This window comes from Anser anser (assembly GCF_964211835.1).
Source record: "Anser anser genome assembly, chromosome: Z".
NCBI lineage: Eukaryota > Metazoa > Chordata > Aves > Anseriformes > Anatidae > Anser > Anser anser.
Window position 1 is genome coordinate 53327185 of NC_139723.1, and position 23593 is coordinate 53350777.

At 40.8% G+C, this 23593-nt stretch overlaps 1 protein-coding gene across 17 annotated transcripts in view; it reads left to right on the forward strand.

Annotated features, from left to right (window-relative positions):
• Positions 1–23593, forward strand: part of FREM1 (FRAS1 related extracellular matrix 1) — a 75905-nt gene that overhangs the window by 25075 nt on the left and 27237 nt on the right. For 16 of the 17 annotated variants that reach the window (XR_014576455.1, XR_014576456.1, XR_014576457.1 and 13 more), the window contains exons 7-23: positions 654–762; positions 1988–2119; positions 4854–5198; positions 5820–5962; positions 6497–6693; positions 7748–7838; positions 9093–9260; positions 9827–10035; positions 10854–10947; positions 11904–12156; positions 13818–14015; positions 15271–15456; positions 16565–16761; positions 17639–17861; positions 18720–18864; positions 21595–21736; positions 23140–23335. Coding sequence is in view for 14 of the 17 variants with exons in the window: in XM_083816365.1 (XP_083672491.1) it covers positions 654–762; positions 1988–2119; positions 4854–5198; positions 5820–5962; positions 6497–6693; positions 7748–7838; positions 9093–9260; positions 9827–10035; positions 10854–10947; positions 11904–12156; positions 13818–14015; positions 15271–15456; positions 16565–16761; positions 17639–17861; positions 18720–18864; positions 21595–21736; positions 23140–23335 (3028 nt within the window). In the remaining 3 variants the exon portion in view is untranslated. Of the gene's footprint in view, positions 1–294; positions 574–653; positions 763–1987; positions 2120–4853; positions 5199–5819; positions 5963–6496; positions 6694–7747; positions 7839–9092; positions 9261–9826; positions 10036–10853; positions 10948–11903; positions 12157–13817; positions 14016–15270; positions 15457–16564; positions 16762–17638; positions 17862–18719; positions 18865–21594; positions 21737–23139; positions 23336–23593 lie in introns of those variants that run through there. The other variant, XM_083816361.1, reaches the window with a different exon arrangement.

Consider the following 23593-nt stretch of genomic DNA (forward strand, 5'->3'; position numbering starts at 1 on the left):
TCCCTTCCCTTCCCTTCCCTTCCCTTCCCTTCCCTTCCCTTCCCTTCCCTTCCCTTCCCTTCCCTTCCCTTCCCTTCCCTTCCCTTCCCTTCCCTTCCCTTCCCTTCCCTTCCCTTCCCTCCCTCCCCTCCCCTCCCCTCCCCTCCCCTCCCCTCCCCTCCCCTCCCCTCCCCTCCCCTCCCCTCCCCTCCCCTCCCCTTCCCTTTCACTTCCTTTTTTATCCCTTTTTTTTGTGCCAGTACATATCTTTTTTTCAAAATATTTTTTTCCTCCTACAGATATCAATAAAGGGGGAAGTGCCCCTTCTCCCCTTTATTATTGCTATCAAAAAGTCTTGTGTTAATCGCAGTATTAATTACACCCCAACCAACAATAAAAATGCTCACCTTTCCCATCAATTTCTACACATTGCAGATTACCTCCATTTGCTGTCAAGAACACAGAAGACAGATACTTAATCTAGTACAGAATCTCAAAGACTCTTTACAAGCTAAACTGAGTTTTGTTTGTTACTTTATTATCAGATGTTAAAATCTCCTAGGATGTATCGCTGAGATAAGAACACACTGTATGGTATGTGTTTTGGTGTACAGCTGGTTTTCATGCTCTTTTTTTTTTTTTTTTGTCCAATACACTCTTTGTTTTTTCAACAGCTAGAGGTTGAGGTTCATGACTTCTATTTTGAAAGGAGTTTACCTATCACAGTGCATCTTTCTATCAGGACAGCAGATACAAATGCTCCCCGGGTTTCATGGAATACAGGTGAGATTTCTTTTACTCAGTTTATTCTACAGAATTGCTCACAGCCTGGACATGGCATTTGACAGAGCTCTAAAATTCACACCTACTCCTGGAGTTTAAGGATCATGAAACTGAAGAAGTGTAAATCTATTTTTTTTTTTCTTTATCTGTTTTGGAGAGGAAATATTATAGAAACTTAAAGAAATGTTCAGTTGTAACTGGGATAAAAAATGAACTAAGAAGAGTTAAAGGAAAATCAGGATTTCTGTGTACAACATTTTCGTCAACAATGCACTGGACATAAAAGAATATAAGTAATAAAGACAAATATGTGATTAGAGTAAGAGTTGTAGGATAGAGAGGAGTGTGAGAAAAGCCAAGGCTGGTTGGTATTGCTTTAAGTAGAAGTCTGGAAAAATGAATAACTAGAAGAAGAGGATTCAGGAACTAGAAGAATATTCTTTTTCAAAACCCTATGGAAAATAAGATGGTAAAGGAGTAGAAAGGAGGCTGGAAAAGGAAGGCTGGGAACTGATGAAAAGTGGAATGAGAAAGTACCAGTGCTAAAAAGTGAGCACATAGAATAGATATATCAAACTGGACTTGAGAAGAGAAAAAAAGCAAGGGAAAAAAAAAAGTCCCCAGTACAGTGCACAAGGAGTGACTTGTGCATGACATCAGTGTTGGGTTACAATGTGGAAACGCAGAGCAGGGCATGATACACCATCAGCAGTTTGAAGCCTGGAAACAGAATAGGGTTAAAGCTAATTCAAATAAGTTTATAATACCTCCACTGGAGAAGGGACAGGCTTTTCTATCCACAGTGAAATCTGCATCGATATTTAGCCACAAAAGGCTAAATTCTGTATTTTCAAATACAGAATCACTAAGAAAGCTGAGTCCCCAGTTTCAGACATTGTGAGATCTCAGGTGCAATACTACAGTTTGTGCAAACATCCAGAAATCTGTCTAGCTAGTCTGTTGGCTAATTGGGAACCAGTATATGTTATTTCTCTGAAAAATAAAAATAAAAATAAAAATCCTTAAAAGCAATTGACTAAGGTAAAGATACCAGAAGAAAAGCTGATATAAAATTTTTAAGCTGCTCTTGAAATGTCTGTATCAGCCAGATACATGGATGGGACTAGATGTGGTTTTTTTTCCTAATTGTAGAAACATTCAGAAAGGGATACTGAGAGCCTTGAATGTTGCAGATGCCTTTGTAAAATAACACTGGTCTTTGCAGGCCTCAACCTCCTGGAAGGACAATCCCGACCGATCACATGGCAACACTTCCAAATTGTAGACAACGATGACATCCAAAATGTTCGCTTGGTCACAGTTGACGGCTTACAGCATGGGCGGCTCACAGTGAGAGGTAAATCATTGTTTAGACTTGAGGGCCGGGAAACACCTTCTCTAGGGACAACTGGCTATGGTAATGTGGTGGTAAAGAAGATGCTGACAGAGTCTGTTGTATGTCACTCCCTGCTGAGGGCAGCCAGCATGAAAGACAGATTTATACGGGAATGAAGGTGCAGAAGGGAACAGCAGGATGTACACGAAGAATTTCAAAAGTTCAAAAGTTCATAATGAAAGCCAGTTGCATAGCTCACACACTTTTGCAAATAGTATACTTATGTTGTCTCCATCATAAAGTGGGAAAGACTTGTATGTCTGGCATTTTGCCTACATGCCACTTTCATTTGAAAATGAAATTGGTTCTTATTTTCTTCACTGTAGGTGAATTCAGCTCAAGTGAGGTAATGTGAGTAACCATAGGCAGCAGCACTGTTACTGCCAGTTCTCACTAGGGATGGGTGAGCTCCCTGATGGCTGTGATCCCTCCACAGAACCAGAGAAATGCCAGCATAGTCAGACATTTCCCCGTGCTGCTCAAAGACAGCAGGAAAGCCAGGGATATGGGAGTGCTGCTTCTGCAGCACTCGCCTCCAGAAAGAAAAGGAAAAGCAGAGCCAGAGGGGAGCCGGCTCTGCAATGAACCGAGGAGCAAGAGTCCAGCACGGCCCTGTGCAGGCCTGTCCCGGCCCCGCGGCTCTGGGCATCTCAGCGCTGCACCTCTGGGCAGGCTTGAGCTCCCTCTGCTGATTGGCCTCCTCCATTGCAACCGTGCAATAAATACTACAGTTAAACAAAACAAAACAAAACAGAACAAACAACAAACAAACAAACAAACAAAAACATAATCTAACTTTTTACTTTCTTAACATTCATTTAAATCCCAGAGCTGAAATTTTAAAGAAATCAGCTATGTTGTTGTAGAGCAGGCATGGCCTAGGTCAAATTTGGTTTCTACATTTTCCTCTTAAGTACTGAGGATGCTTAAGGAATGCTGAATTGTCTTGATTTGTTGACAAATACAGACAACATTTGGATAGGTTTGTTGTTTAACAGCATCTTTAAAGGTTTGATTTAAAAAGTGGAAATTAATTTACACTTCTAATTCATTAGCCTGCTGCATTTTCCATATTACTATTTTTTCTTTGAAATCTCAAGAGTCATCTCAGTACTGCTCTCTTTGGGAAAGAATATAGGTAAAAGAAATCACTCTGCTGTCAGCAGGGTGGAAAGGTGCTGCCACTCTTAATGCTGGCTTTTTGACAGTTAAATATTTTTCAGTAAAATGTACAGCCTAGAAACTCAAAGCAAGCATTCAAAGAAAAGGGGAAGGTGGTGCTTGGAATTTGCTGGGAACAGAAGCTGTTGAGAAGTACATTTTCCCTCAGGAAACCCCTGCTGTGCAGTTGCGGGCCTCAAGGGATCGGCCTCCTGCCAGCCTACGGGCAGAGCCCCCATGTCCAGCTGTGCCAGACAGGCTGTGGCAGGAGGTGGCCTGGGGTGGCCACACAGCCAGGCTTGTCGAGCTGCCAGGCTGGCCGAGCCTTGGCAGCAAGAAGGGGACAAGCCTTGACAGAAAGCAGGGCCCAAGCCCAGGCCCCTATGGTGGTGGCAGTGGTGTCCCTGCCTGCAGCGCCCTGGGCCTGCTCTTCCTCCCTCAGGCCGCCCTGTGACCAGTGACCATGCCTGGTTCTCGTTTTTGTGTCATTTATGCGTAGGCACGTGCGGAGGAAGCTGTAACTGCAATTTTTAGTGGTTGCCTTTCTGGTCTGGCAAACACCAGCTGGTGCTTACACACTAAAGGAAGGCCCCAGGTTTAGCCTTCCAGCTGCACTGTCACTCCTTTAATGCTGCTGGAAGATGGTCTGAGCCAGTGCCCACTGAACCCCACCGGCTGCGGGAGCAATGAATCAACCCAACGTTAGAGTGCTCTTGTGATAGGTCTGGTAATCTCAGTCCTAGGGCTAAAGGAAAGCCCTGAAAGGAAAAGGAATATAGGGTGTTTCTCCCTGCCTCCTGTCACCTTTAACAGGCTTTTGTTTGATGGGGATGTAGTTATGACTGCATCCTAAAGTCTGCCTATAATTCTCTTCAAGTAAGGCACTAAGGAAGAAGTGTGAAAGCACCTGTACCTGCAGCTGTGGGTGCCTCTGCGGAGGTCACACAGAATGGAGGGCCAAAAATATTTTCCTTGGAGGCCCTGGGTAGACCATTGTGTCCTGCACCAGCCTGGAGTTCACAGAACTTTTAACCTGCCTGAAATATTTGTGTGTGTATAACACATCCAGTGAAGCAGAGGTGCAAAATAGTCTCCTTATGGACAGTAACCTGAATATGCATAAAAAGTCTAAGAATTTCAGATCTAAGAACTATATATGTTATTTTTATTTGCAATGAAATGCTGAGCTGTAATTACAAAGCATGGTCTCCTTGATTCATAAAATAAAAGCAAAATGTTCTGATAAGAAAGGATTGGTTGAAATTAAAATCCAAACTGTCACAGTTAAAAATCCCTGCTGCCTCCAATTATCTTAATGCAATGGACATTTGCAGGATTTTGCCTGATAGCACAGTTGTAAATTCTGCATTCTTAACTATTCCAGTAGGTGATTTTTTATTTTTTTATTTTTTAATAGAAAGTTTAGAAATGTATTCTCCTTGTCTTTACCGTTGTAACATTTATATTGGTGGAAGTATTCTCCTCTGGGCTGAATTACACATTTTTGATACATTTTCTTCCACTGCTTTGACAGGAGGGAAAGGATTCATGTTCACAGTCTCTGACATTCAGGCTGGAGTTGTTTACTACCATCATGATGACAGTGATTCTACTAAGGATTTTGTGGTGTTTAGGATTTTTGATGGCTCCCACAGTATTCGCCATAAGTTTCCAATCAATATCCTTCCTAAAGATGACAGCCCTCCATTTCTGATCAGCAATGTGATAATTGAGGTTCACGAGGGACAGATGATCCTGATTCAGGTCTCCATGCTTCAAGCTTCTGACATGGATTCCAGTGATGACTACATAGTGTTCAACATTACCAAGCCACCACAGGCTGGAGAAATCATGAAGAAACCAGGGCCAAACTTAATAGGTAATGAAACACGTCCACAATAGCACAGTTTTCTTTTCCCACTCCTTTTTAGACTGCTTTATGTGTAACAATTAGACTTACTTTGGCTCAGGAAAAGTTGTGCTGTTATTATAGTGTAAATCCTAATAATTAATTAATGGTGGTCTCTGTTTGCACTTTTGAAGTGCAATTTTAAATACGAACACAATTTAGCCCTGAGTCTTCCACCTATTTCTCTACTCTATTTTTTCTCCTCCAGAGGTTTTGGGCCAGTCAGGAGTAACTTTATCTGCAAGGATACCTAAAAAGTTCAGAGCTATTAGATGAACTGAACTCAGAAACCCCCGTGTTAGATGGAGAGGCTGACAGCCATGTGCATTCTGTTATCCTCTGCTTAGAGCTCCAGGTCCATTTTCTACATTGCTTCATTATTTAAATGATTGCTTAGTGACAAAGAAAAGAAGTTGGTGATCTTCAGGAAACATGGAAGACAATCAGAGAACATTTTAAAGACCTTGCCCTACCTAGGGTGAGAAAAGGGTCATTACGCTTCACTAGTTACTTGAATAGCTAATGGATAGTGTTTATGAATGTTTAAAGTCTTACACTATTGAATAGAAGACATATTCTTTAATTCAACAGGATATCCTGTCAGCAGTTTTCTTCAGAGGGATCTGTTTAATGGAATAATTTATTATCATCATTTGGGAGGAGAAGTATTTGAAGACTCGCTTGAGTTCGTGCTGTGTGATAGCCATGACCCTCCCAATCTCTCGGAGCCACAGGTACGACACTGACACATCTTTGGCAGGGCCCTCCATTTCTCCTTCAAACAGGTGATGATTTTACAACTTCTGCAAGACGTTCAAGTCAAATTGGGATAGGTCTTTTCTGTTTGCTGTCACCATAGTCATCACCACATATCCTTCAGGGCTAGTTCCTGTTCTTGCTTTTCACAGGGTAATTCTCTCTGTCTGAAAAATACCATCCATTCTCAGTGACCTTTTTCCCATATCATAAAATTAAATGCTGAAAATATTGGATTTGGGGATGGTACAAAAACAGCAACAACAACAACAACAACAAACAGTACTCCTGAAATCAACAGAGAACAGACTATTCCACTCAGAGGTCAAACATACTGAATTTAACTTTGATTTTTATTTAAAGGGATGCTGTTGACATTTATGGGCTCTGCAATTAACTGTTATATATTCCAGTGATCCAGTTATTTCTGTATATGCTTGTGTGCAAACAGTTGCTTGGACAGTCTCTCATCAAGAGGAGTGGCTGCTGATTTTACCAACTTCTGATTCTAGGTGATGATGGTACAAATTATCCCTGTGGATGATCAGCTACCCAGAGAAGCCCCAGGAGTGACCCGTCACCTGGTTGTTAAGGAGACAGAGGTTGCTCACCTCACTAAGAAACATCTTCACTTCATAGATGTGGAAGAGCAAGACAGGGAACTCACATACACCATAACCACTTCCCCATTTTTCTCTTGCATGCATGGGTAGGTGTGGACTCGTACCTTCCAGGTGGGTCAGGGAAAAGCCTCATGGAATGAGAGCAAAATCAGTGGCAATAGCATGCACAAGAAAGTAGAAGAAATGCACCTGAAATCTTTTCTTTCCTTTGGTTGGGTTTTCACTTTACACTGGCCCTTGGGATACTGTATTACAAGTCACAGAAACTCTCCTAATGGATAGACTGGTTCTGACCTGTGCTGTCCCAGCCTGAGAAGATGAGGTGCTACAGCTTTTTCTAGGCAATATATGGCACTGTGAGCTCCTGGACCAGGAACCTATGGAGCAGAATTGCAGTCAAGACAGGCTGCAGGGGACAACAGGGACATGCGACAAGCAGGTGTAATAGCAATTTACATGTCTGATGCTGCTTCACTGTTTGGTAAATTCATGATAGCATTGGCAACAATCTACTAAACAGAAAATTTCAAACTCCAGACACCATATAGTTTAAGCTGAAAATCAACATTTTCAACTCTAACCTGAAAATACAGAGAATCAGTATGTAGCTGAGGAAGCAGGGTGTTTAGGCAGTTTCCCTGTTCAGCTGATGAGGTACATAATTATCCAGTTTGTTAGTTACTGCTGTTGTCTCCATTGGAAAGATGTCTGGCTGAAAACTAGTTGACTCTGGCAGTTTATAGGAAGAAATACCTTCCTTTTTATATACAGACAGATGCAGTTGTGTAAGTAAAAAGAATATGATGGGCTAGCATTGCACGTGGTGTAAATGGACACAGTTGCACTGAAACTGGTACCTGCGATGTGCAGAGACACACTAGTAGAAAACCCAGAGCTTGCTTGTGAGGTATGCGATGATTTTTTTGATCATCCCAAAAGATATTTCTTTTGGTCAGTCTTCTATGATAAAATTTGAATTGATAATAGGGACAGAAGAAAGAAAAATGTTTTTCCTTTCAGTGCAGTTGGGAGTGCAAAGCTAATTTGAAAGGCAAGACTTAGCTATGTGACTTTTTTTTTTTTTTCTAACCTGTTCTTTAATATTGTTAACCAGGATGTAACATGCATATTTTTGTACAGCTACTCAGATGCTGGGAAGCTGTTTATGGTGGACACCATCCCCAAAATGGTCAAGGATCCTACTGCTCTTGCACTGAGGTCATTTACTCAGGTTTGTTGTGTTAGCTGGTACTATAATCAGTACCAAGCACTTTTAAGAACAGTCCTAAGCATATAGCTTATTCCCGACAGGAAAACAAGCAGTGAAAAATAAGGTGCAGTTTTATCACATGAACACTGTTTTAGAAGAGCTAATTCAATTGCTTCCTAATTCAACTCAGTTTTTAAAAATTAATTTCCATCATGCTTCATTTCTGGAGTATGCAAACATAACTCTCCCTCTGAAATTGGACTCGGTGATCTTGGAGGTCTCTTCCAACCTAGATGATTCTGTGATTCTGTGAAACCAACAAGGGCTGCAGTTGCTGACAGGTAGGCTGTATTTGGTTGCAGCATAATGCTGATATGAAGAAAAAGTGCACAAAATGTGGAAATGGGGCCCTGACATTTCCCTGTTTCTTCTCAGTGTCTCCACTGATAGCTGTGTGCCAAGCTGGAACAGGCCTATGTGTTCTTTTTCAGGATTTTGTTGTGTAGTTTGACAGAAGCCTTTGTTAAGAATATTATTAAAGCACCCTGTTTCGTACCCTGCTGTATGCTTAAGGCTGCACAATGGTGACCATTGTAATAACACGATGAGAACTGTGAGCCTAGAGTTCCTTAATCCCAGGCCTAATATATGTGTTTGAATGAAAAATTTTGTTGATTGTTCTAGGCTCTTTCACCTGCCTGCACTTACCTGTGGAGGCAGGATGTGCAGTTTATTCGTATGGGTGAGGGCAAATTCATCTGCTCTGGAAGATATTGTAATAAAAGTTATGTTTAGATATTTTTTTTTAAGTCACAGTGTGGAAAAGGCTCAGGGACCAGCATTTTTAAAAGGCTCATTTTCCATCAAGAAGGTAAAGCCATTGCCTCTGTAATCACTTACTTTATATGACGGTGTTATTTGCTACAAGAGTTTTGAGTGTTTGAACCTGACGGAGCACTGGCACAGGCTGCCCAGAGAGGTTGTGGGGTCTCCTTCTCTGGAGATATTCAAAACCCTCCTGGATGCCATCCTGTGCAATGTGCTCTGGGTGACCCTGCTTGGCTTTGGGGTTGGACTAGGTGATCTTCAGAGGTCCCTTCCAGCCTCATCCATTCTGTGATTCTGTAAAGATACACTTAGTCACAGTATTGTCAGTAGCTAAAGACTGTGAGCACTGTTCCTGGAATTAATTTTGTGAGTTCAGATAACATCTAATGAGGGGATGAGATACTCCCGTATTATCTTCTTACATGCACCTCTCTTCACTTTTTGCAGCATGCTGTCAACTACATGAAAGTTGCTTACATGCCCCCACTTCAGGACATTGGTCCTGAACCTCAGCAAGTGCAGTTTGTTTTTTCTGTCAGCAATCAGCACGGTGGCACTTTATATGGGATCTGCTTCAATATTACAATTCTTCCTGTGGACAACCAAGCCCCAGAGGTAGGGCAATGGGGAGGTGGAGGTGGAAGTAATTGGAAATGGCTTTGGGTAGAATAAAGAAATATAGAGAGATGTCCTGATCTGCCTGTTTTGTTTGTTTGTTTGTTTGTTGTTTGATTGTTTGTTTTATTTTATTTTATTTTATTTTATTTTATTTTATTTTATTTTATTTTATTTTATTTTATTTTATTTTATTATTTTATTTTATTTAATTTATTTTATTTTATATTTTATTTTATTTTATTTTATTTTATTTTATTTTTTATGGTGAATAAACTGAGGGCTGCAACCACAACTCCTAAATCCCTATTCTGCATTGTTACCTATTTGCTTTTGAAGGTCAAGAGCCTCCCTGAATGGGATCAGGACTTGGCTTTACATATTAAGGCATACAGTTAGTACATTCTTTAGGTTTTCTTGATGCATTAGAAAAGATTAAAGCCTTTGGTGTTTTGATTTTTAAGGTGTCACATGTCTTAATACTAGAGCAAATTGAAATCGCTCTGTTCAGTGTATGTTTGGACATGAAGTAGGAAATATCAGTTAAGCATTTCTCCTCCATATAGGTTTTTACAAGCCACTTAAGAGTGGAAGAGGGTGGCCTGAGCCCTGTCACAGAGGGACACGTTCTCATCTCTGATGTGGACACAAAACAGGAGCATCTCTTCCTCCTCCTGCAGCGACAGCCTCAGCATGGGGTGGTGGAGCTGGATGGTGTTCCCATGAGCGAAGGTGACAGGTTTTCCTGTGGGCACCTGCATACCCTGGCAGTCAGGTTAGAAGAGTGGCTGCTTTTCCTCTTGTGGTGGCTGACTGTCCCAGCTGGATGAGTGAGACCCTTGCAGTGAAGAAGTGTGAGGCGCAGAGGCTACAGCAAGAAGTTCTCACTGCAGCAGGCTCTGGCAATATTGCTCCAGGCCAAAACTACCACCTGAGCCTCAGAGGACCACAAAGGTCACTGTGGAAACTAAGCAGAAGTGTGGCCAGTAAACGGAGCTAGAGACCACGTCTGATGTAAATAAGTTTTCCTAGAAAGCATTGCCTCATGCAGGCGAGGAGGTAGCCATGCAGCCATGTAGTTCCTGTGAAGAATGCAATGGTTATCAGATTTTTTTTTTTTAATGAAGTTGGGTATTTATCAAACTTAGAAGAAAGTTTGTATTGAAACTGATTAATCTGAAGATGCAAATTTTGCTGCTGTATCTGGGGTGAGAACAGGATGCTGACTTTCTACATGCGTGCAGAATTAGAGATCCCTGACTTTGTTACCATCTGTTAGTCAAAGAGGGCACCTACTGCAGAGAGAAACAAAGCAAGTTTAATAGACAGCTCACAAGCAGCCAGAACACAAGTAACAAAGATTCAGTGAAACTTTTTTCCTAGTTGATATCTGCCTTATCTGAGGGGTGTTCTTCACACAGGAGACCCCATAAGCCTTATGAACATACTGTGATTTAGAACTGTGAGTCTTTGATAGGAACCCTTGCACAAGGATTCGCTTTCTATCTGGGGAAGGATACACACTGTCTGGCATGACCAGAAAGCACAACTTCTTTTTCTGTGTGAAATTAGTGTGGCTCCTTTTTCTCACAGGTATCGGCATGATGGCTCTGAGACACTTACTGATGAAATCCTCTTTGCAGCCACAGACGGCGTCCACTCCGTAGAGTTCATCCTGCAGGTCAAGGTCAGTGTGTTGCATACTTCTGAGAGCATTTGCCCATGCAGAAGACTGCAAAGCTTAACTTTTGAAAATCTTCATATTCCCATGTGTTGTGGTTTAACCCGGCCGGCAGCTAAACACCACACAGCCGTTCGCTCACCCTCCCCCCTCCCTCTCTGGGATGGGGGAGAGAAACGGGAAAGTGAAGCCTGTGAGTTGAGATAAAGACAGTTTATTAAGACAGGGAAATAATAATAACAATGATAATAATAATGATAATAGTACTACTACTAATAATGTGTACGAAACAAGTGATACACAATGCAATTTCTCACCACCCGCTTGACCGATGCCCAGCCTATCCCTGAGTAGCCGGCCCCCCACCCCGGCCAGCCACCCCTATATATTGTTTAGCATGACGCCAGATGGTATGGAATACCCCTTTGACCAGGACACCTTGGAAACTGGGAGATAATGGACTTTTTAGGTTTCCTTTTTCACCCTAGCTTTTGGGTTAATTTGACAAATATGAAAGCAAATTTTGCTCATACTGGCTGAAAGGTATTTGTGCTTGCTCTAGCTTGGGCTCTTCTGTCTGTAACTGTTCTCTCTGTAATTAAACATGGGGAGGTGAGTTTTCTTTCTCAAACTATAAATATGACTGCCAATGATGTGCAGTCAATCTAAAGCTATGCAGTTGACCCTTCTAAGCAAAGTTTTCATCCTTATCATTGAGCAAGTAAAGACAGAAGCAATATGTGTTCCATTTCCTCTACACAGTCTACTTAGTTTGGTTTACTTTCATCTCTGTATTTTAACAGTGGACCTAATTCAGCTGTGTTCAGTCTTGTTCACAGAGAGCTCAGTGTACTCTGACCGTGACACTATGCTGATGGTTTGGTTTGGAAAGCAATGCATTTAAAACAACAGGCTTTGATTGAAATGAAGAATAAAAGATCTTAAATTCTCTTTCTGATTAGGTGTTGCCTGTGAATGATGAGCCACCCGTTTTACGAACAGGCCTCGTCCCTGTGGTACACTGCCCAGAGGGCGAAGAAGTGGTCCTCTCCTCCGAGTACATTTATGCCACAGACGCAGACAGTGATGACATGAAACTGATATTTATGCTGGTTCGCCAGCCCTACCATGGGGTGGTGAGGAAAGCTGGCGTAGCTGTGGAGCATTTCTCCCAGGCTGATGTCATCTCTGGTTTAGTCACATATAAGCATGCTGGTAAGTGAGACTGGGAGGTGGTCAGATAGTTTTGGCAGAAAATCTTAACCTAAATCCATAAAATCTTCCCAGAAGCTCAGCAGGAGCTGCTGAGAAACCACATGTTGTGACTAGTGAGAAAACTAAGCTGCCTTTGAAACAGGGCTGATGATGTACTACTATCAAATGTTTTAATGTGTTCTCCAAATCACTGTTGGAAATTAAAATTAGAGTAGAGCAACATAATCCTGGAGAATATCTTTCACTGCTGCAGATACAATATTGTTTTTAAAATTATTTTTAACAATATTAATATTAAAATAGAAGCTAAATAGAATCTTTTTATTTGTTTTATGACACTAAAATATTTTTGACTTTTTTCTTAGTCATGTTTAGATAAAGTAATGTAATGCTGTAAATGACGATGCAGAGTTTTAACAGAGAACTGCTTACAACCTGAGGTACTAGCCACTTGCCTCTCCAATTTAGATAGGTACCCACTTTTGGAAAGTTTACAGTTTATCTGTACCACAAGGTAAAATATTTTCAGATTTTCTTCAAGAGAATGTGGTGAAAGATGTCATTCTGTGGCTTTATCTTTAAAATCCCCAAATACATTTTTTTAATTACTCATGGAAATCAACGGCTGGTTAGCTCCCTCTCCTACTTAATTTGGTCCTTTTATTAGCATGAAAGAGGTTTTCTGCATCTCTGATGACAGCTTTAATTTTTTTTTTCCAAAAGGCTCCAGTTTTATGTGTAATTAGTCTGTAATTTTGTGCTAGCGTGGGGAATTTATGTGATATTTTCAGGCTTGGCGCTGTCTAAAATGAACAGCTGGCATTTAAGAAGAGAAGGAAGTACTTGGTTATGGCCACCCATAACAAACTTTTGTGTGCTATCCTAAAGATACTGTGAATGCAATTTTAATAGTAGTGTTTTGCAGGGGCAATAAAGGGCAGAAGCTGACTTTCAAGAGTGAAGTCACCTGTATTTGCCATTCCCAATTTTCTACATGTTAGATGTGCTTCCAGTAGCTGTTGCAAGGGAGGCAGGGAGTCACTGCCTTTCCTTCTCAGGCAGTGCAGCAGCAGCAACTTGCAGCAGCACTGGACGCAGGCTGCCAGGGCTGCTGAGAAAGGGACTGCACTCACCCTCAGATGCTTCTTGTGAGGGGTGGCAGTTGTGGCCTGTTGTGTGACATTCAACATCAGCCCACAGCTTGAAAAAAATCCTTTCTGCACAAAAGAACATTTTGAACATGCTTCAGTACAAGCAGAACAGAATCATGAGGACTATTAGCAATTTTATTACAATTGAATATTATATTATTGAAAGAATATTACAATTATAACACTAAATTATAATTATAATATTAAAATATTAAATTATAACATTAAAGCAGTAATATTAACTTAGTTGTACACTTGTCTACAGCTTTTTATTCTAGAAGAGAAGTAATCTGATTAAAATTATTTAAAAATACCAAACCAAACCTTGGACCAAACAGCCCAAATTAAGAATTCTAGTTATTTTACTGGCATTTTTTTGTTGTTCTTTTGCTCTGTCTTCATCTTTTGATTTCAAATACTGGAGTCTCTCCTTGCAGGATCCAAGCCTCTTTGTGAAGTTTTGGTTCCTTACAGTAAAACATTTCTTCTTACCTGCAATGTGTTTTCCAGGTGGGGAGATTGGCCTGACTCCTTCCTTTGAGATCTTAACCTTTATTGTTTCTGATGGTGAAGCTGGCCCAGATGTGAAAGACTGCTGTTACGATAGACCTCTTCCTCCCCCAGTTCCACTCCATGATCCATTCCCAGTATATGACCTTAACATCACTATACTCCCAGTGGACAACCAGCCACCATCCATTGCAACTGGTGAAAGCTTCCTCTCACTATAGCATATTATTACATTGTGGGCTATGCAGTAATGTAACAGCTAAAGACTCAGGTTTTTTTTTTTCTTTTCTTTTTTTTTTTTCTTTAAGCACCAGAAAGAGTCAGCTGAGATCAACATGCAGAAGTTTTAGATTGAATTTGTTATTTTATTTTTTTTTCTTTTACTAGTACAGTGCAACCCTCAAATGCAGTTGCAGGTGCAAGTATGAGTAATCACTTGTGGCTCTTCAGCCGCATATTTAAATCATGTGGCTAGAAAGTAGGGTGCTCAGATCTGCTCCTATCCATCTACACATGTATATTGTTGTACATGTAAACTATGTCTGGGTAAAACTGAGCAACATCTCATCCCAGAACTTAGGTCCAAGCAATTGTCATGTTTATACAATGCAAAAACATACCCATAAGTATCTATATACCTTTGTGTGTTAAGTATGCAACAGAAATTTAGTTTATATGGGTATATAGGTATCAAGGAAGGGAATATTTTATTATCTATATTTAATTCTGTTAGTGAATAGAAACAAATCTAGTCCATATATGTAACTAATGAAATGAATAGATGAGAAGCCACTCTTTCTCTAGTAGTTTTCAGGATCAGAAATTCTCAGCTGAAAAGGAAATAGCGTTGATAACAAACATTTAATGCAACAACTAGCCACTATGTGAAATTTCCATTGAATCACAGGGCTTTGGATGAGGTTTGTAGTATATGTATTAAAGGTGTGCTTTCCATATGCTTGTCTTTTTCTTTTTCAATGTCATTTGTTTGTAGGCATCATGTATATGTATGTATTCCAGAGAATATTTAAGCATATGTATGAGTAGTTTTGTAATTTACAGGCTATCACCCAAGCAATGTTCTGGAAATGAAGCATTGTCCCAGCAGAGAAATTAAGCAGTGATGCATGAAAAATTGTTCATTATGAGCAATTCGTAACAGCTATCATGTAATTAATGCTCTGACAAACAGAGGTAACAAGTGATTTTGAGCAGCACATAAACCATACTTAATAACTTACCAGTAAAATGATTTTGTGATACCCTTCCCCTCTACTTATATGATGGGGAAAGTTGATGGTGTAAGCAAAAATCCCCAAAGCAAAACAATGCCCTCAGTAACTCTGAATTTATTGTCATTTCCTCCTTAGTTATTATTTCCATTCTTGTTACCAAAAACAATAGTAAGCTGAACTAAATAAGCAGTAATGGTTATCATATTGTTTGTGTGCAGGTGCAAAGTTTGTGGTGGAGGAGGGCTCCTCAGCAGCCCTTACCATTAACCATTTGCTTGCCACTGACCCTGACACCACTGCTGATGACTTAGAGTTTGTCTTGGTTTCTCCTCCCCAGTTTGGTTACATTGAAAATATACTGCCTTCTCCTGGGTTTGAGAAGAGCAACATCGGTATAAGCATAGGTAAGTCTACACAACATGAAGTAATAGAGCAGATGAAACACAGAGAGGGCCATGTGGTGGGCTGTGGAGAGGTAGCTGCAGGTGTGTGCATTAGTGTGGGCTTATTGGGGAAAGCAGTAGCTGGCAAATTAAGAGCGGTAGGACTGTGTAGGGGGAATTCAAAGAGAGACTGCAGCTATGCAAATGTGAACAACTGGCACTAGGAGTGCACAAGCCATCTCTTGTGTTATGCATTCCAGCTGCAATCCAGCAGAGGTGGCAGTAAGAAATATTAATCTGCTTTCTGTGCCTTCACTCTCCCAAGCAAGCTTCCCCCAGCCTCTCTTCACTTCTGTCAATAAAATGCTGTAGCAGAGGATATGAAAAATCTGGATCCTGCGTTACTCTCCAAGGCAAAGCTGCAAAAGTGATAGAGATGGTAGTTGACTTCAGTCTTTTGCCTTGTCTGCCTTCAAATACTGCAAGGCAGTTTCGACTTCTGCAGAATAAACTGTGCTGTGCATGTACTGGTAATGCTTACTAGTGTCTTCAGCTGGACACCCAGCATTGCTGAGCCTTTTGGTCCCCAGTTTCTTGGTCTGCCAAGTTAAAAGCAATCAACGTAATTACTTAGGCCCCAGATGTTTTCTAGGTCTTGTTATCTGGGGCCATTCTGCAGTCTACACTGAGACGGACAGAGTGGCACAGTAGAGAAGGGCATACGTCCAGCAGACTCCTGTGGAAATGTGCACGGTGGCTTTCGCATCCCAGTGACTTTTTCCTGTGAATGATCAGTCACCAAAGCTGGTTTGTGAGTAGTGGAAGAGAAGGATTAACAGCTCCTCTTCTCTCATCAGTCCTCTCACTTGAGCATCATGGGAACAGGGAAGTGCCTTCCCTCCCTGCCTTGAGGTCTGAAAGTGGGATTTGCACAGTGTTAGAGGGGAGGGCCTTTCTGTGTCTTTTCCCTCAGTACTCAGTAAGGCAGCCAAGAAAATGTCTGAGAACTCACAAAATCTAAGTGATTTGTTCTTTGAAGAAGGACACAGTTTCAGATTTGTTTATGGTATGTCAGACCAGTGGACAGAAGACAGATTGCACTAACTCATCATCTCTTTAACATTTCTAGCTTCATTTCAGCTGAAGCACCTGAAAGCCCTGAACATAAACTATGTACAAGCCAGGCACATGCAAATGGAGCCAACGACAGACCGCTTTGTACTTTATGTCACCGATGGGCTGCATCGCTCAGCAGAGACCCCATTTTTTGTGTTGATTAGCCCAACCAATGATGAAGTCCCAGAATTCATAGCAAGAAACATCACTGTAAGGAAAGAAGCAAAATGCCTGCCATAGAACTACTTTTTAAAGAAAACACCCTTTAATATAAATCAGAACATTGTTCTGACATATATTCCTTTGCATCTTTCCCTTCTCTTGTGCAATTCAGCCTAGTTCAGGAAACACCTTAGTTAAATCCTATGTAAACCTGTAAGACACAGCTTCAATGAGCCTGGAGCTGTGCACAGCTGTTTGGTAACTTGAAGTAAAGTAAATGAGGTCTCAAAGAAATAAGTCATTCAGACAGCAGAAGGATCTTTATGCTTCTTCTGATTACACATGAGTCTTTCAGAATTTTTTGCAGAGTAGTATTTGTTCCTGACAGAACCTCTCCCTTCTCTGGAGGCTGTGTTTTTAATATAAATAATACATCTGTGACAACCATGCCAGGGAAGCATGATTTTATCTTACTGTAAAGAAAAAAGTGTATGCATGTTTATAGATTTATACATATACATGCATAGACATATGTATAAATGTGTATTCACACACACAGTTTTATATTGTACGTATTTTTATATCATAAACATATGCATATGTATATCATATATACATACACATTTATGTGTTTTAAGGCTTTCTTCTCTCTGCGTTCACTAATGCTTAACATGATCTTTACTTACATAAAAGCTTTTCTATTAATAGGGGCAGATATGAATTCCTTATCTCACCTTTTCATCACTGTAACCACTTACTACTCTATGCCTCTTAAACTTGGTTGAAATCACTAGCTTTGCTCAAGAACTACTGGGAAAGGAGTCGAGGAAACAAAGACTCCTAGATTAAAAAGGCCTACTTAGAAAAGTGTGCTACAGCTTCTTTTTATGTATAAGAATTTGACATTTTTTTCTTTTATTGTCAGGTTCAAGAGGGTGAGATGAAAGAGCTGGATCTCTCTGTTATCAATGCAATTGATCTGGATGTGCCTCAAGACCACTTGGTATTTGGGGTTGTGCAGAAGCCCTTGCATGGTTTCCTCATTAATGGAGTTCATGGCCATGATACTCTACATTACAAACAGTTAATTCACAACCACAGCCATGGGTTGCTTGTTCATGACTTTTCTATGGACCTACTGAAGAATGGTAGGTGCAAAGTTCTTCTGACATTGGTCTTTCATTCCTTTAATAACTCATAGCAGACAAAGTGGCACTGTAAGAAACCTTCATCACTTATTTATTCATTTGCCTTAGGTGCACTTTCAAGCTAATTCTTAAGAATAGAAATCAACCTATTTAATACTAATGTTATCTAATGATTTGAGGAACTGTCAGTAAACTCACCCTGAGAGGCCTACCTGTCAGAAGGGGTAGTAATATGACTAGAGAGGCCATCTGCCCTGAAAAAAAATAAAGGGAGTATTGAAACGTATCAATAAACACATTTCAAGATGTTTGACAGCATCTAGAAGAGAGAGAGACTAATTTAAAAACATGCTGTCTGATTATAAGAAGTCATATTTAGTCATATATATTTATTATGGGGTTCAACAGAGCCATAAATGATAAGGGTATGAAATCAGGCTCTATAGCTTACCATTATCTGTTATCAGCCATCTCCAGCACAGATCTTCTGATTGCCCATGGCCATAGCCATAACCACAAGTCCAGCTTTTCTCTCTGAAACCTTAAAGCTCCCTGAGGATTATTTGAGGTACAGAAAGTATTATCAATGGTCTCACCCTTTCTGTGGTCCCTGTTAAAATGAATCAGAAGGGGGAGAGGAGAAGAAATATATCTTCTTCCAGACTGACAGAGACCCGTTTTGTGAAGTGGGTAGCTCCTTCAGGCTGGTCAGGCTGGTCAGTTTTTGAGTCACTACTACATTGTTAAATTAATGAATGGCAGCAGCTCACCAAGGTCACTTTGGATTTATTTGTTCTTTTCCTTTCTCTCTTACTCTCTGTCTCCCCCCCCCCCCCCCTTTTTTTCCCCCCTCTATAGGAATGAAGCTGATGTACATGCATGACAATTCTGAAAACCTCACTGACAGCTTTAAAATCCAGCTCTCAGATGGGAAGCATAAAGTCCTCAGAACCATTTCAGTAAAGGTCATCCCAGTTAATGATGAGAAACCAGTGCTGAGCAAGTAAGCCACGTGTTACTGTCTCTGGCACAGGGCTGAGATCAGACAAAATGATCCAAAAGTGATCAAAAGAGCTAATCTGTGACTGATAAGGAGAAGATTCCGTAATTAGTCAGAGATTAATGTCAACACAGATGTTTCCATGTGGGTCACTATCAGAATGTTTAATAAAAGCATTTTTAGTGAAAGATATGTTGAATGTTGCTCAATATTAAAAATACATAAAAGAGGGTTGTTAGTTCCGTATAAGGAGAATACTGGAAAAGAAAGAGGGAGAACATGCTCGTTTTGTTTTTCACAACCTACTTCAAGATGTTCGCCAGGGAGCCCTGATATTTACACATCTCTGCTGGCCACTGTCCACCATGGTATCCACCCCAGATGCTTTGCTTTACCCTTCCCTGGTGCAGCTGCCTGTCAAACACCCCTCTGAAATCAGCTCTTTCACAAGAGTCCACAAGGTTGACACCTCCTTGACTCACCGGGGATAGTCTTTCAGTTTGACGATTCTCTTCTTTTCAGTTAAAAATACTCTATTGCTCAGCCCTAATTCAACTTTTTATGAGGTATACACTAATCTCCTTTACTTTCCAAAACTAGAATTCATAAATGAATTAGGCCTGGTCAGAAATTGCCTGGCAGACCATTTTCAGATAGGCAGCTGACTGTGACTGAGCTGAACCTCCTGGACATTTTAGCAGGGAACTTGTCCCTTGGGATCCCCATTTTTCAGCTGATGACCTGCCCCAGAGTGTTGTCATGGCCTGCATCCTCCTGGCAGTCTTCCAGCCCCAGGCAGGCAGATGGGGAGCTAGAGGCCTGAAGGCTTTGGGGATATGGCTCCAAACCTCCAAAGTCTGTGTTTCGGAAATGACGTGCAGCCTGTCAAGCAGGCTGCCCTTAAAGCAGGAATTTCTGCTCCCTCAGGATATTTAGCTACAGAACAGTCTGGATTTGGCCTATCTTCAAACCAGACCTATATTTCCCATTGCAGAGAGTTTTGAATTTTTTGTTTACCATGTAGAGCCTCCTGCAACAACAAATGTTAGTTTTCTAGTAAGGATTATCAAGGGCCGCCTAACACTAACAAGGGACAAAGTCCGTTTCAAGTTAGAATAAAGGATATAGTTTATATATTTACATCAGGTACTGATAATCACAGATTAAATGCCATGGCCTTTTTGTCCTTTGCTTATTGAATGTTAGTATGTCTAGTTGGAACTAGATGATCTTTAAGGTCCCTTCCAATGAAGACGTTCTATGAGTCTATGTCATTTTCCATCTTTTCTCTCTGAAGGAAGGTGATGGAGAGCACTTTTGCCCAGCTGGATCCGGAAAAGGTTGCTTCTTTTGCTGGCAGTGCTACATCTTACTATTTGCCATTCCTGTAGCGAACAGTAGCATATACTGAGCCATTTCCTTGCAAAACAGCTCTATCATTCTATGAACGTAATGCTTCTTACCTGTTACTCTTCCACTGAGATGCAGTTTGCTGCCAGCAGTTAAGCAGTAGTGCTCTAACATGTCCAATTTGGCACAAAGTGGTTTAGCCACCATATGCAGCTGCCACATCTTTGCTGTGGAGTATGAGCTCCCGTATGCCACTGAGGTGTTTTACAAGTGAACATATGACAATACCTGTAAGCTTTTTCTCACCTTTTGATCTAAGAGCATCTTTTCACCCCAAGGAGTTTCAGTTCTCATCTCCATTAGCTATGGTCAACAGACTGAAGAACGGCTGGCAAACAGTGGCTCTTATCTGCAGTGTTTGCCAAAAACTCAATCTGTCTCTACTCGGATTGCATCCTGTAGCAAGGAGTGCCCTTGGGGAATATAAGGCCCCCCCCGACATTCCCCTTGAAAGCTTCTTCTCAGGATCAGATACATGGGTGCTGTAAAGACTTAACCAACTAACTGCTACGCAGATAAATGTGTTGGGATTAGAAAGCATTTGGGGAGCATACCTAAATGTGTTTATCTTCACACACTTTTTGTTTGAATTTTCTTTTCCCAGCTCATACAGTCTTTAGGTCAAACACCTGGTCTTTATGTTTGGATAGCCCCAGCATGATTAGTGATATTAGTGAATTATCAAGGTTGCTTGACCTATCATTAACATGGCTTGACATGCCTTGCTATATGATGCCATTTTGTTTGCTTTTCATTTTGCCAAGCATGAAATCATACCCATATCAGTTTGAATAAGGAAACTTTAGGAAAAAAGCTCCTGTGGCTAATGACTGTCAAGGAACAGGTGGCTTTAACCTATTTACTTGCTTCAAACACCCAGAAAGAAATCTGCAACAGGGAGCTCAGAGACTAAGACACTTAGTTCTTTGTAGGTGGGTGTCTCCTGAAGATAAAGATAAGCAGCGATAGCTAGTTAACTGAAAAAGAGTCTTTTCTGTAATGAACAATAGAGCCAATATTGTTATGGTCTGTAGTGGCAGGAACATATGACACAGCTTATTTGTTTATGTTGTACGCTTCTGGGGGAAAAAGACAGACTTTGTAAATCTGAAGTTGTATAGAGCTGCTTTGTTTTTTTCACCACTGTTAGAAGAATTTGGTCTACCCTTCTCCTGTTTTAAGCTGAAATAGGCACCTCGTTCCACTCTGCAGCTCTTATTTCTGTCAGCATCTGGGTAATCCATATTCCTGGAAGGGAATTTATGTATTGCAAACGTTACTTTTCTTGCATTAAATAAATGCATAACCTTTAATTTTTTGCAGGAAGGATGATATAGAGGTGAACATGGGTGAAACTCGAATAATTTCTAGTGCTGTTCTGTCAGCTGAAGATAAAGATACCCCCAGGGACAGAATTTACTACTTATTTGAAAGACTTCCAGAAAATGGCCAGCTTCAGCTCAAGGTTAGGCTTTATACTTTGACAAGAAGCAGGTATGCAAACAACTCTCTCTTCTTAGGATAGAATGAAGCTTCTTTTCCTTTTCTCCCAAATCTATTTCATGTTTTGAAGTACGCTGATATGGCTAGTTCAGTTGTGGAGAGTATTTGAACAAAACAATGATGCTGTCCCAGAGGCTTTGACACTAAAAGCCATATCTTCAACAGGATGGGAGGGAAGGTGAAAAGCAGGGCAGATCATCTGAGGTGACAATGGAGAGAAATGCTGGGACAATCAGTGCACAGTGGGGTGAAACTAAGTGAAAAAAGGAAGGAAAAAAGTTCTAGACCAACAAAGGTGACTAGTAAGCCATTATTTTAGTTACTTAAGGCTTTAGAAGGAATGGTGGGAGATGTTTCTGAAAGAGTAATTAATGAGTTAGAAGAAAAGTATGGGGAGAAGAAAGACAAAAAAAAAAAAAAAAGAAGAAGAAGAAGAAGGAAAGGATATAGCAAGAGAGGAGTTAGAAAATAAGATTAGAAATGGAAGGAAAGATGATTATCTACTGACCAAAGGTAAGCTATTGGAACAAAAAGAGAGAAAAAAATGCCTTTTTTTATTACATGCACATATAATAGAAAGAAAAAATCAATTTTCAAGACTTGTGAGCCCCAAAGTATTTTATCGTGGCTCCCTGAAAGAATCTGGGACCATGTGAGACTTGTGAATTCAAGGGGATCTACACACTGGGACAAGAGAGAGCTACTGACTGGAGTCTGACAGTTTAGAGTATAGAGGGTACCAGAGTGTACTTGAGCCCTCTGTGCTTGATATCTTTTTCTCTGAAGCTAGTGCTACTATAACTACATGCTAAATCTCAAATACACAGACAGTCTAGCTTAGGCCACCATATCATCCTCTGAAAAGCAGGAAATTTTATTGCACACTGCATTTTTCCATCAGAGGGCTGGGACTTTCTAAGTTTCTCTGCTTCTCTAGCGTTCTCCATAGATTCATTTGCGTTATCCTTTCAGGTATGGTTTGGGACAGAACTATGAGCAGCTTTGTCAAATTAAGAAATAGAAAACACAAGCTGGGTCAGGAACTCTTTAATTTTCATCTTATTGGTGTCTCACCGAGAAGTGTACAGAAATGTGTTTCCCAGAGTAAAAGTGGCTAAATTCCATTTACCTGCATTTATTCATGATAGCTCTATTTTCTCCAGCCTTACAGATGCTTGGGAAAAACTGCATCTATATACCACCCTTCAAAACATGCAAAACATATATGAAGACAACATTTAAGGCTTAGAAGGGAAGCCAGGTAGCTGCCACTATCAATTCTCACAACCACAAATAAACAGAATTAACTGTGGAGGATACACAGGAGATTGCATCTGTTTACTGAAGGATGTTTCTTCTTTCTAGGTAGGCAAAGACTGGGTGACTCTCCAAACCAGAATGAAGTGTACTCAGGAAGAACTGGATATGAACCTTGTAAGATACGTCCATACAGGAACTATAGGGTCCAAGAACCAAGACTGGTTCACATTTTATCTGTGGGATGGGTACAACAGATCCCCAGCTATAGACTTCTACATAAATATCAAGGACATGGAAAAGGGTAAAGATCTGCCTGATGATGTTTTACAGTGCTTGTTTCTGAAACAAAGATGATCTGAGTGCACGTCCTGATACTTTCCTGAGCACTATGTACGCCCTTGGCAAGTCTCCCTGCAGCCCCCAAAGTCTCTCTGCTCAAATTTCATGCCGATCAGAGCCCTGATGCTCCTGGTGCTGGCGAAGGGATCCTGAGATTTGAAAAACCTCTGCCTAAGGCAGTGCACTCCACCTTGCCTGCAAGGAATCCTAGCTACTTTTC